The sequence below is a fragment of the Vidua chalybeata genome, chromosome 29 (assembly GCF_026979565.1).
Source record: "Vidua chalybeata isolate OUT-0048 chromosome 29, bVidCha1 merged haplotype, whole genome shotgun sequence".
NCBI lineage: Eukaryota > Metazoa > Chordata > Aves > Passeriformes > Viduidae > Vidua > Vidua chalybeata.
Genome location: NC_071558.1, coordinates 1,093,485 through 1,106,337, shown reverse-complemented (window position 1 = coordinate 1,106,337; position 12,853 = coordinate 1,093,485). Strand labels below are relative to the sequence as shown.

The window sequence follows — 12,853 nt, the reverse complement described above, 5'->3', positions numbered from 1 at the left end:
GATCTCCTCCCGGAGCTTTTCCCGGGAATTCCTGGGAATTCTTGGGAATTCCCACCTTTTTGGCCTTGGGGAAGAAGGGCAGCCACTTGTCCTTGTCCGGGATCTTCTCGGAGGCTCCGGGGTTCCGAGATTCCCGGAATTCCCGGAATTCCTGGGGCCGGATCCCGGCGTGGGCCATGTAGGTGCTGAGGGCGAAGGCCATGGGGGAGCTGGGAAAGAGAATTCCAGAGGGTGGGATGGGCAGAATTCCGGAATTCCCGGGATTCCCAGGGGCCCGGATCCGCTGGGAGAGGGGAAAGCGGGAAAATTGGGAATTCCAGGGAAAGGATCCACAGGGAAAACTGGGAATGGGAGGGAAAAGAGGGAAGGGAAACAGGGAAAAGATTCCACAGGGAAAATCGGGAATGGCCCAAATTCCCGGAATTTTTTCCCGCTGGATCCGCTCACCTCCGCTCCTCCTCGTACTTGGAGCTGCGGGAAAAGGAATTCCTTGGATTCTTCCATTTCCAATCCCAAAATTCCAGTTCCCAATCCCAAAATTCCCATTCCAGCCCCAAATCCCATGGGGAATTCCCAAAGATCCCATCTGGAATTCCCGATCCCCGTCTCTCACAGGATGTCCATGAGGTGCCAATCCCAAATCCCTCAGGAATTCCCAAATCCCTCCGGAATTCCCAAAGATCCCCTCTGGATTTCCCAAAGATCCCTCCGGAATTCCCAAATCCCTTAGGAATTCCCAAAGATCCCATCAGAATTCCCAATACCATCAGGAATTCCCAAATCTCACTGGAATTCCCGATCCCCGTCTCTCACAGGATGTCCATGAGGTGCCAATCCCAAATCCCATCAGGAATTCCCAAATCTCACTGGAATTCCCAAATCCCTCTGGAATTCCCAAATCCCATCAGGAATTCTCAAATCCCTCTGGAATTCCCAAATCCCATCAGGAATTCCCAAAGCCCTCCAGAATTCCCAAATCCCTCTGGAATTCCCAAATCCCACTGGAATTCCCAAATCCCATCAGGAATTCCCAAAGCCCTCCAGAATTCCCAAATCCCTCTGGAATTCCCAAATCCCACTGGAATTCCCGATCCCCGTCTCTCACAGGATGTCCATGAGGTGCCAATCCCAAATCCCATCAGGAATTCCCAAATCTCTCTGGAATTCCCAAATCCCATCAGAATTCCCAAATCCCTCTGGAATTCCCAAATCCCTCTGGAATTCCCAAATCCCATCAGGAATTCCCAAATCTCTCCGGAATTCCCAAATCCCTCCGGAATTCCCGTTGGTTCCCGTCTCTCACAGGATGTCCATGAGGTGCCAATCCCAAATCCCTCTGGAATTCCCAAATCCCTCTGGAATTCCCAAATCCCATCAGGAATTCCCAAATCCCTCTGGAATTCCCAAATCTCTCCGGAATTCCCAAATCTCTCTGGAATTCCCAAATCCCTCTGGAATTCCCGTTGGTTCCCGTCTCTCACAGGATGTCCATGAGGTGCCCCAGCTGCCGCTCGGCCGCCGCCCGTTCCCGCTCCCGGCGTTCCCGGCATTCCCGGTGTTCCCGCTGCTCCGGCGGCTCCGGCTGTTCCCGCTGTTTTTCCGGCTGTTTTTCCAGCTGTTTTTCCAGCTGTTTTTCCAGCTGTTTTTCCAGCTGTTTTTCCAGCTGCTGCAGCTCGTTCTCTCCGTAGAGGCCGCCCAGCCCCAGCGTGCGCTTGGCCCTGCCGGGAGAGCGCGGATCGGGAAAAAAACCGGGATTGGGAGTGGCCAGGAAGTCCCGGAATTCCCAAAATTCGGGATCTTCTGCTTGGTTGTCTCCAGGAAAAGCCAAAAAAAACGGGATTGGGAACGCTCAGAAAGTCCCAAAAGTCCCAAAATTCCCGAAATCCCAGGTCTGCCACGAGCTTCTCTGGGAAAAGCCAAAAAAACGGGATGGGGAACGCCCAGAAAGTCCCAGAATTCCCAAAATTCGGGATTTTCTGCTTGGTTGTCTCCAGGAAAAGCCAAAAAACCGGGATGGGGAGTGGCCAAAAAGTCCCGAAATTCCCAAAATCCCAGATCTGCCACGAGCTTCTCTGGGAAAAGACAAAGAAATGGGATTGGCGGTGCCCAAAAAGTCCCGAAATTCCCAAAATTTGGGATTTTTCTGCTTGGTTCTTTTTGGGAAGAGCCAAAACACCAGGATTGGGAGTGGCCAAAAAGTCCCGAAATTCCCAAAATTTGGGATTTTTCTGCTTGGTTCTCTTTGGGAAGAGCCAAAAAACCGGGATTGGTAACGTCCAAAAAGTCCTGAAATTCCCGCAATTCCCAAAATCCCAGGTCTGCCGCGAGCTTCTCTGGGAAAAGCCAAAAAACTGGGATGGGGAATGCCCAGAAAGTCCCAGAATTCCTAAAATTCCCAAAATTTGGGATTTTCTGCTTGGTTCTTGTCGGGAAGAGCCAAAAAAAGGGGATTGGCGGCACCCAAAAAGTCCCAGAATTCCCAAATTTTGGGATTTTCTGCTTGGTTCTCTTTGGGAAGAGCCAAAAACCGGGATTGGTAACGTCCAAAAAGTCCTGAAATTCCCAAAATTCCCAAAATCCCAGGTCTGCCGCGAGCTTCTCTGGGAAAAGCCAAAAAAATGGGATGGGGAACGCCCAAAAAGCCCCAGAATTCCCAAAATTTGGGATTTTCTGCTTGGTTGTCTCTGGGAAAAGCCAAAAACCCGGGATTGGGAATGCCCAAAAAGTCACGAAATTCCCAAAATTCCCAAAATTTGGGATTTTTCTGCTTGGTTCTCTGGGAAGAGCCAAAAAAAAAAAAAAGGGATTGGGAAAGCCGGAAATTCCTGAAATTCCCAATTTTCCCCTTGGGCCTGTGGGAAAGGCCAAAAACAACAGGATCAGGAGGGCCCAGAATTCCCTAAATTCTGGAAATTTGGGATTTTCCACTTGGTTCTGTGGCAAAACCAAAAAAAAATTGGGATTGGGAACTCCCGGAATTCCCAAAATCTGGGATTTGGGAAAAAAAAAAAACGGATTGGGAGGTCCTAAAACGCCCGATCTTCCTGAGGTTTCCGTGGGAAAAACAAAAAAATTGGGATGGGGAGCTCCTGAAATTCCCAAAATTCGGGATTTTCCTCAGGTTTTGGTGGAAAAAAGCAAAAAAAAAAAAAGGGATTGGGAAGTCCAAAAACTCCCAGAATCCGGGGTTCTCCTGAGGCTTTGCCCAAAAAAAGGGATGGGAAATCCCGGAATTCCCGGGATTTGGGATTTTCCGGGGATTTCCTGGGATTTTCCCGGTGTTTTCCCGGGATTTGGGGCTGCTCCCACCTGTAGTCCTGGAGCTGCTCCTGGATTTCCGGGAGAACGAATTCCTGCGCCTCCAGCAGGGCCGGCCGCAGCTCGTCGCCGTTCCGGAGGCGGAGCTCTGGGAATTGGGGAAAATTTGGGATTTTGGGAATGCTCCCGGACGCCCCAAACCTCTCCCGGCTTTCTGGGATTCCAGGGAAAGTCTGGGAATTCTGGGAATCTCCTCCAGCGCTCGGATCCCAATTGGAGCCCAAAGGTTTTTTGGGAATTCTCCAGGTTTTGGGAATGCTCCGGGTGCTCCTCGCATTCCAGAGGGGATTCCCGACTTTCCTGAGGCGCAGGGAAAAGTTTGGGAATTGCCAATCCCGGCCCTGGGCTCCTTTTCCAGGAAATTCCCGGAATTCCCAACTCACCGATCTCGGCCAGGAGCTGCTCCGACACCTTCACCCGCAGGGGCTGGAAAAGAGGGAAAAGCATCCCAAAATCCCGGGGAATATTCCCAAAATCCCGGGGAATCCGGGAGAATCCATCCCAAAATCCCAGAAAATCCATCCCAAAATCCCAGGAAATCCATCCCACATCCTGGACAATCCATCCCAAAATCCCGGGGAATATTCCCAGAATCCTGGGAAATCCTGGAGAATCCATCCCAAAATCCCAGAAAATCCATCCCAAATCCTGAAAATCCATCCCAGAATCCTGGGAAATCCTCCCCAAATCCCAGGAAATCCATCCCACATCCTGAACAATCCATCCCAAAATCCCGGGAAATCCTGGAGAATCCATCCCAAAATCCCGGGAAATCCTCCCAAAATCAGGGGAAATCCATCCCAGAATCCTGGGAAATCCTCCCAAAATCCTGGACAATCCATCCCCAAATCCCTTTAAATCCTCCCAAAATCCCAGGAGTTCCCCCCAGATCCCAGGAATTCCCCCTGAATCCCAGGAATTCCCCCCAAAATTCCAGGAATTCCCCCAAAATCCTGGGAAATCCTCCCAAAATCCTGAACAATCCATCCCAAAATCCCAGGAATTCCCCCCCAAAATCCCTTTAAATCCTCCCAAAATCCCAGGAATTCCCCCAAAATCCCAGGAATTCCCCGAATCCCAGGAATTCCCGGGTGCCGGCGCTCACCGCGCTCCTGTCCAGGAAAATGTTCCAGATGTTCCTTCCCAAGGCTCGGGAATCCCTGGGATTGCTCAGCTGGCAGCAAACCTCGGAGCACAGGTGGAACAGCTGCAGGAAAATCGGGATCAGCGGGAATTCCCGGGAATTCCGGGGCTGGAAACCCCGGGAATGCTGAGAAAACCCCGGGAATTCTGAGGAAACCCCGGGAATTCTGAGGAAACCCCAGGAATTCTGAGGAAATCCTGGGAATTCTGAAGAAATCCTGGGAATTCTGAGGAAATCCCAGGAATTCTGAGGAAATCCCGGGAATGCCAAGGGAACCCCGGGAATGCCGAGGAAATCCCGGGAATGCTGAGGAAACCTCAGAAATGCCAAGGAAATCCCGGAAATTCTGAGGAAATCCCGGAAATTCTGAGGAAACCCCGGGAATTCTGAGAATACCCTGGGAATGCCAAGAAAACCCCGGGAATTCTGAGGAAACCTCAGAAATGCCAAGGAAATCCTGGGAATTCTGTTCCATCCAGACCCCTTGGAGGCACCAGGGGTTGGGAATGGGATCCCAGGGGTGAGAAAATCCCGGGAATTTTGGGAATTCCTTACCAGAGGAGTGGGATCGGCCTGGGAGAAGAGGAACCTCAGGAAAACTGCCAAATGGGCCGGGCGGGATTTGAGAATTCCCAAATCCTGGAACACGGAATCGCTCTGGGAACACAGAGAGGGGAAAGTGGCAACGGCCAAAATCCCAAAAAATTCCCACCAGGAACCCCCAAAAATCCCTTCAGAAATCCCAAAATCCCCTCCGAAATCCCACCTGGAACCCCAAAATCCCCAAAAATCCCCTCAGAAATCCCAAAAATCCCCTCAGAAATCCCACCTGGATCCCCCAAAATCCCAAAAAACCTCTTAGAAATCCCAAAAATCCTCTCGGAAATCCCAAAATTCCCCCCAGAATTCCCACCTGGAACCCCCAAAATCCCAAAATTCCCCTCAGAATTCCCACCTGGAACCCCCAAAATCCCAAAAAATCCCCTCGGAAATCCCAAAAATCCCATCAGAAATCCCCAAAATCCCCTCGGAAATCCCACCTGGAACCCCAAATTCCCAAAATTCCCTCAGAAATCCCATCAGGAACCCCCAAAATCCCCTCAGAAATCCCTAAAATCCCCTCAGAAATCCCTAAAATCCCCTCAGAAATCCCAAAAAATCCCTCGGAATTCCCACCTGGAACCCCCAAAATCGCAAAAATCCCCTCAGAAATTCCATCAGGAACCCCCAAAATCCCCTCAGAAATCCCTAAAATCCCCTCGGAATTCCCACCTGGAACCCCCAAAATCCCAAAAATCCCCTCAGAAATTCCATCTGGAATCCTCGAATTCCCAAAAATTCCATCGGAATTCCCACCGGGAATGCTCAAAATCCCCTCCGAAATCCCCCAAAATCCCAAAATCCCCCCGGAATTCCCACCTGGAACCCCCCAAATCCCCCCAGAATTCCCAGATCCCCAATTCATTCCCGTTTTTCCTGGAATTCTCACCTCATTGCTGACGCTCCCAGGCTCACAATCCTCCTCGGGGCCGATGATTTGGGGCCTCGCTGATCCCTATCCCAAAAAAAAAAACCGGGATCAAGCTCCTGGGAATGGCTCTGGGGGGATCCCCGTGGGGATTCCCGGGATTCTCCGGGATTTTTCCGGGATTTTTCCGGGATTTTCCAGCCCCACCGGATCCGAGAGGCGGGAGCCGAGCACGGGGGAGCTCCGGGGGCTGCCGGGCTCGGAAAAGCCGGAATTTCGGGATACCTGGGAAGAGGAATTTTGGGAATTTCGGGATCAGGACCCCCCAAAAATCCCCCCAGGGGAGGCAGGAATCCCAAAATCCCTCGGAATTCCCAGGGAAAAAAACCCAGAGAAGGAAAAAGAGCCGGGAATTCCGGGGAATCCCAAATTCTCCCTCTCCTGGAATTTCTCCTCCTTTTCCCAAACTTTTCACGGAGTTTTTCCCAAAATTTTCATCTCCTCTCCCCAAATTTTTTTCCTGGAATTATTCCCCCTTCTTTTTCCTGAATTTTCCCCCTTTCCCCCCTTAATTTCCACCTCCCAGCTTCTCCCAAAATTTTCCTGGAATTTCCCCCCCTTTTTCCCAAACTTTCCCTGGAATTTCCCCCCCTTTTTCCCAAACCTTACCTGGGACTGTCACTCTCTTTTCCCAAAGTTTCCTTGGAATTTTCACCCCCTTTTCCCGAATTTCCCCTGCCATTTCCCCCTATTTTTCCCAGAATTTTCCCAAATTTTCCACGCAGTTCCACCCACTTTTCCTGGATTCTCCCAAACTCTTCCCCACCCTTTTCCTGGATTTTTCCCGGATTTTTCCCAGATTTTTCCCAGATTTTTCTGAACTCTTCCCTGCCCTTTTCCCAGATTTTTCCCGGATTCTCCCTGGATTCTCCCTGAACTCTTCCCGCCCTTTTCCCAGATTTTCCCCGGATTTTTCTCCCAGATTTTCCCACCCTTTTCCCGGATTCTCCTAAACTCTTCCCGCCCTTTTCCCAGATTTTTCCTGGATTTTTCCCGGATTTTCCTGAACTCTTCCCGCCCTTTTCCCAGATTCTCCCTGGATTCTCCTGAACTCTTCCCCACCCTTTTCCTGGATTTTTTCCCAGATTTTCCCAAACTTTTCCTTGCCCTTTTCCTGGATTTTTCCCTGATTTTTCCCAGATTTTTCCTGGATTTTTCAGAACTCTTCCCCACCCTTTTCCCGGATTTTTCCCTGATTTTTTCCCGGATTTTTCCCGGATTCTCCTGAACTCTTCCCCGCCCTTTTCCCAGATTTTTCCTGGATTTTTCCCGGATTTTCCTGAACTCTTCCCGCCCTTTTCCCGGATTCTCCCTGGATTCTCCTGAACTCTTCCCCACCCTTTTGCTGGATTTTTTCCCAGATTTCCCCAAACTTTTCCTTGCCCTTTTCCCGGATTTTTCCCTGATTTTTTCCCGGATTTTTCCCGGATTCTCCTGAACTCTTCCCCGCCCTTTTCCCGGATTTTTCCCGGATTTTTTTCCCGGACTTTCCCCCTCACCTCTGCGAGGGCCGGGACGCGCTCAGGGCCGGATTCCGGATCCGCATCCCGGGGATGCCGGGGGCAGCGCCCCGGGAGCTGCGGGGATCCCGAGCCCGGCCCCGCCAGGCTCCGGAGGAATTCCCCTTCCACGGGCCGGGCCCCCAGAGCCTGGGAATGGGACAGCGGGAATGGGCAATTCCAGCAGCTCCCAGAGCGGGAATTCCCGGGAAACGCGGATTTGGGATCGTGGGAAAGGCAGCAATGGGACAAAGGGATCCCAGAAATCCAGGAAGGAGGAAATTCCCAAAATTCCCTCCACCCCCAATTCCCACCGAGCCCAATTTCATGTTTTGGGAAAAGCGGAATTCCCGGAGCTGGGAAAGCACCCGGGAGGGCTCGGGGTGATCCTGGGATTATTCCCGGAGTGATTCCCGGGATTATTCCCGGATTCATTCCCAGAACTCCCAGATTAATTCCCGGAATTCCTGTATCCATTCCCGTATCCATTCCCAGAGTTCCCGTATCCACTCCCGTATCCACTCCCACATCCATTCCCGGAATTCCCACCCCGTTCCCGGAATTTCTGTATCCATTCCCAGATCCATTCCTGGCCCATTTCCGTATCCATTCCCGGAATTCCTGGCCCATTCCCAGGTCCATTCCCGTACCCATTCCCATAATTCTCATATGCATTCCCAGAATTCATCCATTCCTGGCCCATTTCCATATCCATTCCCGTAATTCCCGTATCCATTCCTGGAAGTCCCGTATCCATTCCCGGCCCATTCCTGTATCCATTCCCTGAATTCCCAGCCCATTCCCGTATCCATTCCCAGATCCATTCCCGTATCCACTCCTGGAATTCCCATATCCATTCTCATATCCACTCCCAGAATTCCCGTATCCATTCCTGTATCCATTCCCAGATCCATTCCCGTATCCGCTCCCGGGCCCATTCCCATATCCACTCCCGGAATTCCCATATCCATTCCTGTATCTATTCCCGTATCCACTCCTGGCCCGTTCCCATATCCACTCCCGTATCCACTCCTGGAATTCCCAGCCCATTCTCGTATCCATTCCCAGCCTGTTCCCGTATCCATTCCCAAATCCATTCCTGGAATTCCCATATCCATTCCCGTATCCATTCCCAGATCCATTCCTGTATCCACTCCCGGAATTCCCAGCCCATTCCCGTATCCATTCCCATATCCATTCCCGTATCCATTCCCAGCCCGTTCCCATATCCATTCCCAGCCCATTCCCGTCTCCATTTCCGTATCCATTCCCAGCCCGTTCCTGTATCCATTCCCAGCCCGTTCCCGTATCCATTCCCAGCCCATTCCCGTATCCATTCCCGTATCCATTCCCAGCCCATTCCCGTATCCATTCCCATATCCACTCCCGTAGGCACTCCCGGAATTCCCATATCCATTCCCGGCCCATTCCCATCTCCACTCCCGGAACTCCCAGCCCATTCCTGTATCCATTCCCAGCCCATTCCCGTATCCATTCCCAGCCCATTCCCGTATCCATTCCCAGCCCGTTCCCGTATCCATTCCCAGCCCATTCCTGTATCCATTCCCAGCCCATTCCCGTATCCATTCCCAGCCCGTTCCCGTATCCATTCCCAGCCCATTCCTGTATCCATTCCCAGCCCATTCCCGTATCCATTCCCAGCCCATTCCCGTATCCATTCCCAGCCCGTTCCCGTATCCATTCCCAGCCCGTTCCCGTATCCATTCCCAGCCCATTCCTGTCTCCATTCCCGTCTCCGCTCCCGTATCCATTCCCAGCCCATTCCCGTATCCATTCCCAGCCCATTCCCGTATCCATTCCCGTCTCCATTCCCGTCTCCGTTCCCGTATCCATTCCCAGCCCATTCCCGTCTCCATTCCCGTATCCATTCCCAGCCCATTCCCGTATCCATTCCCAGCCCATTCCCGTATCCATTCCCGTCTCCATTCCCGTCTCCGTTCCCGTATCCATTCCCGTCTCCATTCCCGTCTCCGTTCCCGTATCCATTCCCAGCCCATTCCCGTCTCCATTCCCGTCTCCACTCCCGTATCCATTCCCAGCCCATTCCCGTATCCATTCCCGTCTCCGCTCCCGTCTCCGCTCCCGTCTCCGTTCCCGTCTCCGCTGCCGTCCGTACCGCGGCTCCGCGCGCCTCCTGCTGCACCTTGAGCTGCAGCTGGCCCAGGCGCCGCCGCGCCGCCTCCAGCTGCTCCTCCACGGCCGCGCCCGGCTGCCGCTGCAGCAGCGCCTGGCAGCGCTGCGGGGAACACCGGGAACGCCGGGAAACGCCGGAGACACCACACCGTCACCGGGAAACGCCGGGAAACGCCGGAGAGACCGAACCGTCACCGGGAAACACCGGGAAACGCCGGAGAGACCGAACCGTCACCGGGAAACACCGGGAAACGCCGGGAACGCCGGGTAAGGAGACACCGAACCGTCACCGGAAACACCGGGAAACACCGGGAAAGGAGACACCGAACCGTCACCGGGAAACACCGGGAAACGCCGGGAAACACCGGGAAAGGAGACACCGAACCGTCACCGGGAAACACCGGGAAACGCCGGGAAAGGAGAGACCGAACCGTCACCGGGAAACGCCGGTAAATGCCACGAAATGCCGGGAAACACCGGGAAAGGAGAGACCGAACCGTCACCAGGAAACACCGGGAAAGGAGAGACCGAACCATCACCGGGACATCCCAGAAAAACACCGTAAACATGGGAAATGGGACAGAACAATCACCAGGAAATCCCCCCCAAAAAACGACCCCCGAAAATCCCCCAAAATATAATAAAAAACCAAAAAAAACCCAGAAAAAACCAAAACAAAACAAAAAAAAAAAAAACAACAAAACCAGAAAATCCCCCCCCCAAAAAACAAAACAAAAAAAAAACCAACCAGAAAATCCCAGAAAATCCCAAAATAAACCAGTGGTCTGGGGTTTTCCGGGATTTTTCCTGGAAATGCTGGGAAAGAGCATTCCCCATGGATCCCATCCCAACAGATCCCAGAAATCCCCCAAATAATCCCCAGAAAATTAAAAAAAAAAAAAAAAATCTCAGAAAATCCTGGGAGAAAAGAAATCCCAGGAAAATCCCAAAAAATCCCCCAAACTTGAAAAAAATCCCAGGAAAATCCCAACAAAGGCCGAAATTCCGCCGAACACAAGCGGGAAGAGCGGGAAGCCGCGGGCGGCTGTACCTGGAGCTCGGCCTCCTCCTGGCGCAGCATGTTCCGCAGGATCTGCGCCGCGTGCTTCCGCACCTCGGGGTCCTGCGCCGGGAGAAAAACGGGATAACGGCAACGGGAACGGGAACAGGGGGAGAAAACCGGGATAACGGCAACGGGAACGGGAACGGGGGACAAAACCGGGATAACGGCAACGGCAACGGGGGGACAAAACCGGCAACGGCAACGGCAACGGGAATGGGGGGAGAAAACCGGGATAACGGCAACGGCAACGGGAATGGGGGGAGAAAACCGGGATAACGGCAACGGCAACGGGAACGGGGGACAAAACCGGGATAACGGCAACGGGAACGGGAATGGGGGGAGAAAAACGGGATAACGGCAACGGCAACGGGAATGGGGGGAGAAAACCGGGATAACGGCAACGGGAACGGGAATGGGGGGAGAAAACCGGGATAACGGGAACGGGAACGGGAATGGGGGGAGAAAACCGGGATAACGGCAACGGCAACGGGAATGGGGGGAGAAAACCGGGATAACGGGAACGGGAACGGGAATGGGGGGAGAAAACCAGGATAACGGCAACAGCAACAGGGGGAGAAAACCGGGATAACGGCAACGGGAACGGGAATGGGGGGAGAAAACCAGGATAACGGGAACGGCAATGACAAAGGGAACAGCAACGGGAACGGGGGGAGATAACCAGGATAACGGGAACGGGAACGGGGGGAGAAAACCGGGATAACGGCAACGGCAACGGGAATGGGGGAGAAAAACGGGATAACGGCAACGGGAATGGGGGGAGAAAAACGGGATAACGGCAACGGCAACGGGGGGACAAAACTGGGATAATGGGAATGGCAACGGGAATGGGGGGAGAAAACCGGGATAACGGCAACGGCAATGGGAATGGGGGGAGAAAACCGGGATAACGGCAACGACAAAGGGAACAGCAACGGGAACGGGGGAGATAACCAGGATAACGGAAACGGGAATGGGGGGAGAAAACCGGGATAACAGCAACGACAACGGGAATGCGGGGAGAAAAACGGGATAACGGCAACGGCAACGACAAAGGGAACAGCAACAGGAATGGGGGGAGAAAAATGGAATAACAGGAACGGCAACAGGAACAGCAATGGGAATGGTGGGAGAAACACAGGATAACGGCAACGGCAACGACAACGGCAACGGGAATGGGGGGAGAAAAATGGGATAACGGGAACGGCAACGGGAACGGCAATGGGAGTGGGGGGAGAAAACCGGGATAACGGGAACAGCAACGGGAATGGCAACGGGAACGACAATGGGAATAGTAATGGGAAAAATAACGGGAACAGCAATGGGAATAACAACGGGAACAGCAACAACGGGAAACACAACGGGAACAGCAACGGGAATGGGGGGAGAAAAACGGGATAACGGGAATGGCAACGGGAACGGGAAAAACGGGAACGGGGGGAGAAAACCGGGATAACGGGAATGGCAATGGGAACGGCAACGGGAATAAACAACGGGAATAACAACGGGAACAGCAACGGGAACAGGGGGAGAAAAACGGGATAACGGGAACGGCAACGGGAACAGCAACAACGGGAAAAACAACGGGAACAACAACAACGGGAACAGCAACGGGAATGGGGGGATAACAATGGGAATGGTGGGAATAACAACAGGAATGGTGAGAATGAAACAGGAGTAACAACGGGAATGGTGGGATAACGGGAATGGTGGGAATAATGGGATTAATGGGAATAATGGGAATGGGGAATGGGATAATGGGGATAATGGGAATGGGGAAATGGGAACGGGATAATGGGAATAACAGGAATGGGGATGGGAATGATGGGAATAATGGAAATAACAGGTATAACGGGAATATTGGGAATAACGGGAATATTGGGAATGGGATGGCAACGGGAATGGGGATGAGGGGGTTGAGACCCCGCAGGGAATTCCGGGGTCTCCTGGGGGAGCTTTGGGGTCACTTAAGGAAATTCTGGGACCCCTCTGGAATTCTGCGTTCCCCTCTGGAATTCCAGGCTCCCTCTGGAATTCCATGACCACTCTGGAATTCCGTGTTCCCCTCTGGAATTCTGCAACCCCTCTGGAATTCCGTATTCCCCTCTGGAATTCCGTGACCCCTCTGGAATTCCAAGCTCCCTCTGGAA

At 52.7% G+C, this 12,853-nt stretch overlaps 1 protein-coding gene across 1 annotated transcript in view; it reads right to left on the bottom strand.

The window, feature by feature from the left end:
* ARHGEF11 (Rho guanine nucleotide exchange factor 11) overlaps positions 1-12,853 on the bottom strand; it is a 59,750-nt gene that overhangs the window by 34,372 nt on the left and 12,525 nt on the right. The window contains exons 7-18 of the mRNA XM_053966797.1: positions 10,695-10,766; positions 9,627-9,746; positions 7,490-7,639; positions 6,138-6,215; positions 5,952-6,017; positions 5,018-5,119; positions 4,424-4,525; positions 3,702-3,744; positions 3,310-3,406; positions 1,482-1,718; positions 448-471; positions 56-209 (exon numbers count right to left, since the gene is read on the bottom strand). Coding sequence (XP_053822772.1) covers positions 56-209; positions 448-471; positions 1,482-1,718; positions 3,310-3,406; positions 3,702-3,744; positions 4,424-4,525; positions 5,018-5,119; positions 5,952-6,017; positions 6,138-6,215; positions 7,490-7,639; positions 9,627-9,746; positions 10,695-10,766 — 1,245 coding nt within the window. The remainder of the gene's footprint in view (positions 1-55; positions 210-447; positions 472-1,481; positions 1,719-3,309; positions 3,407-3,701; positions 3,745-4,423; positions 4,526-5,017; positions 5,120-5,951; positions 6,018-6,137; positions 6,216-7,489; positions 7,640-9,626; positions 9,747-10,694; positions 10,767-12,853) is intronic.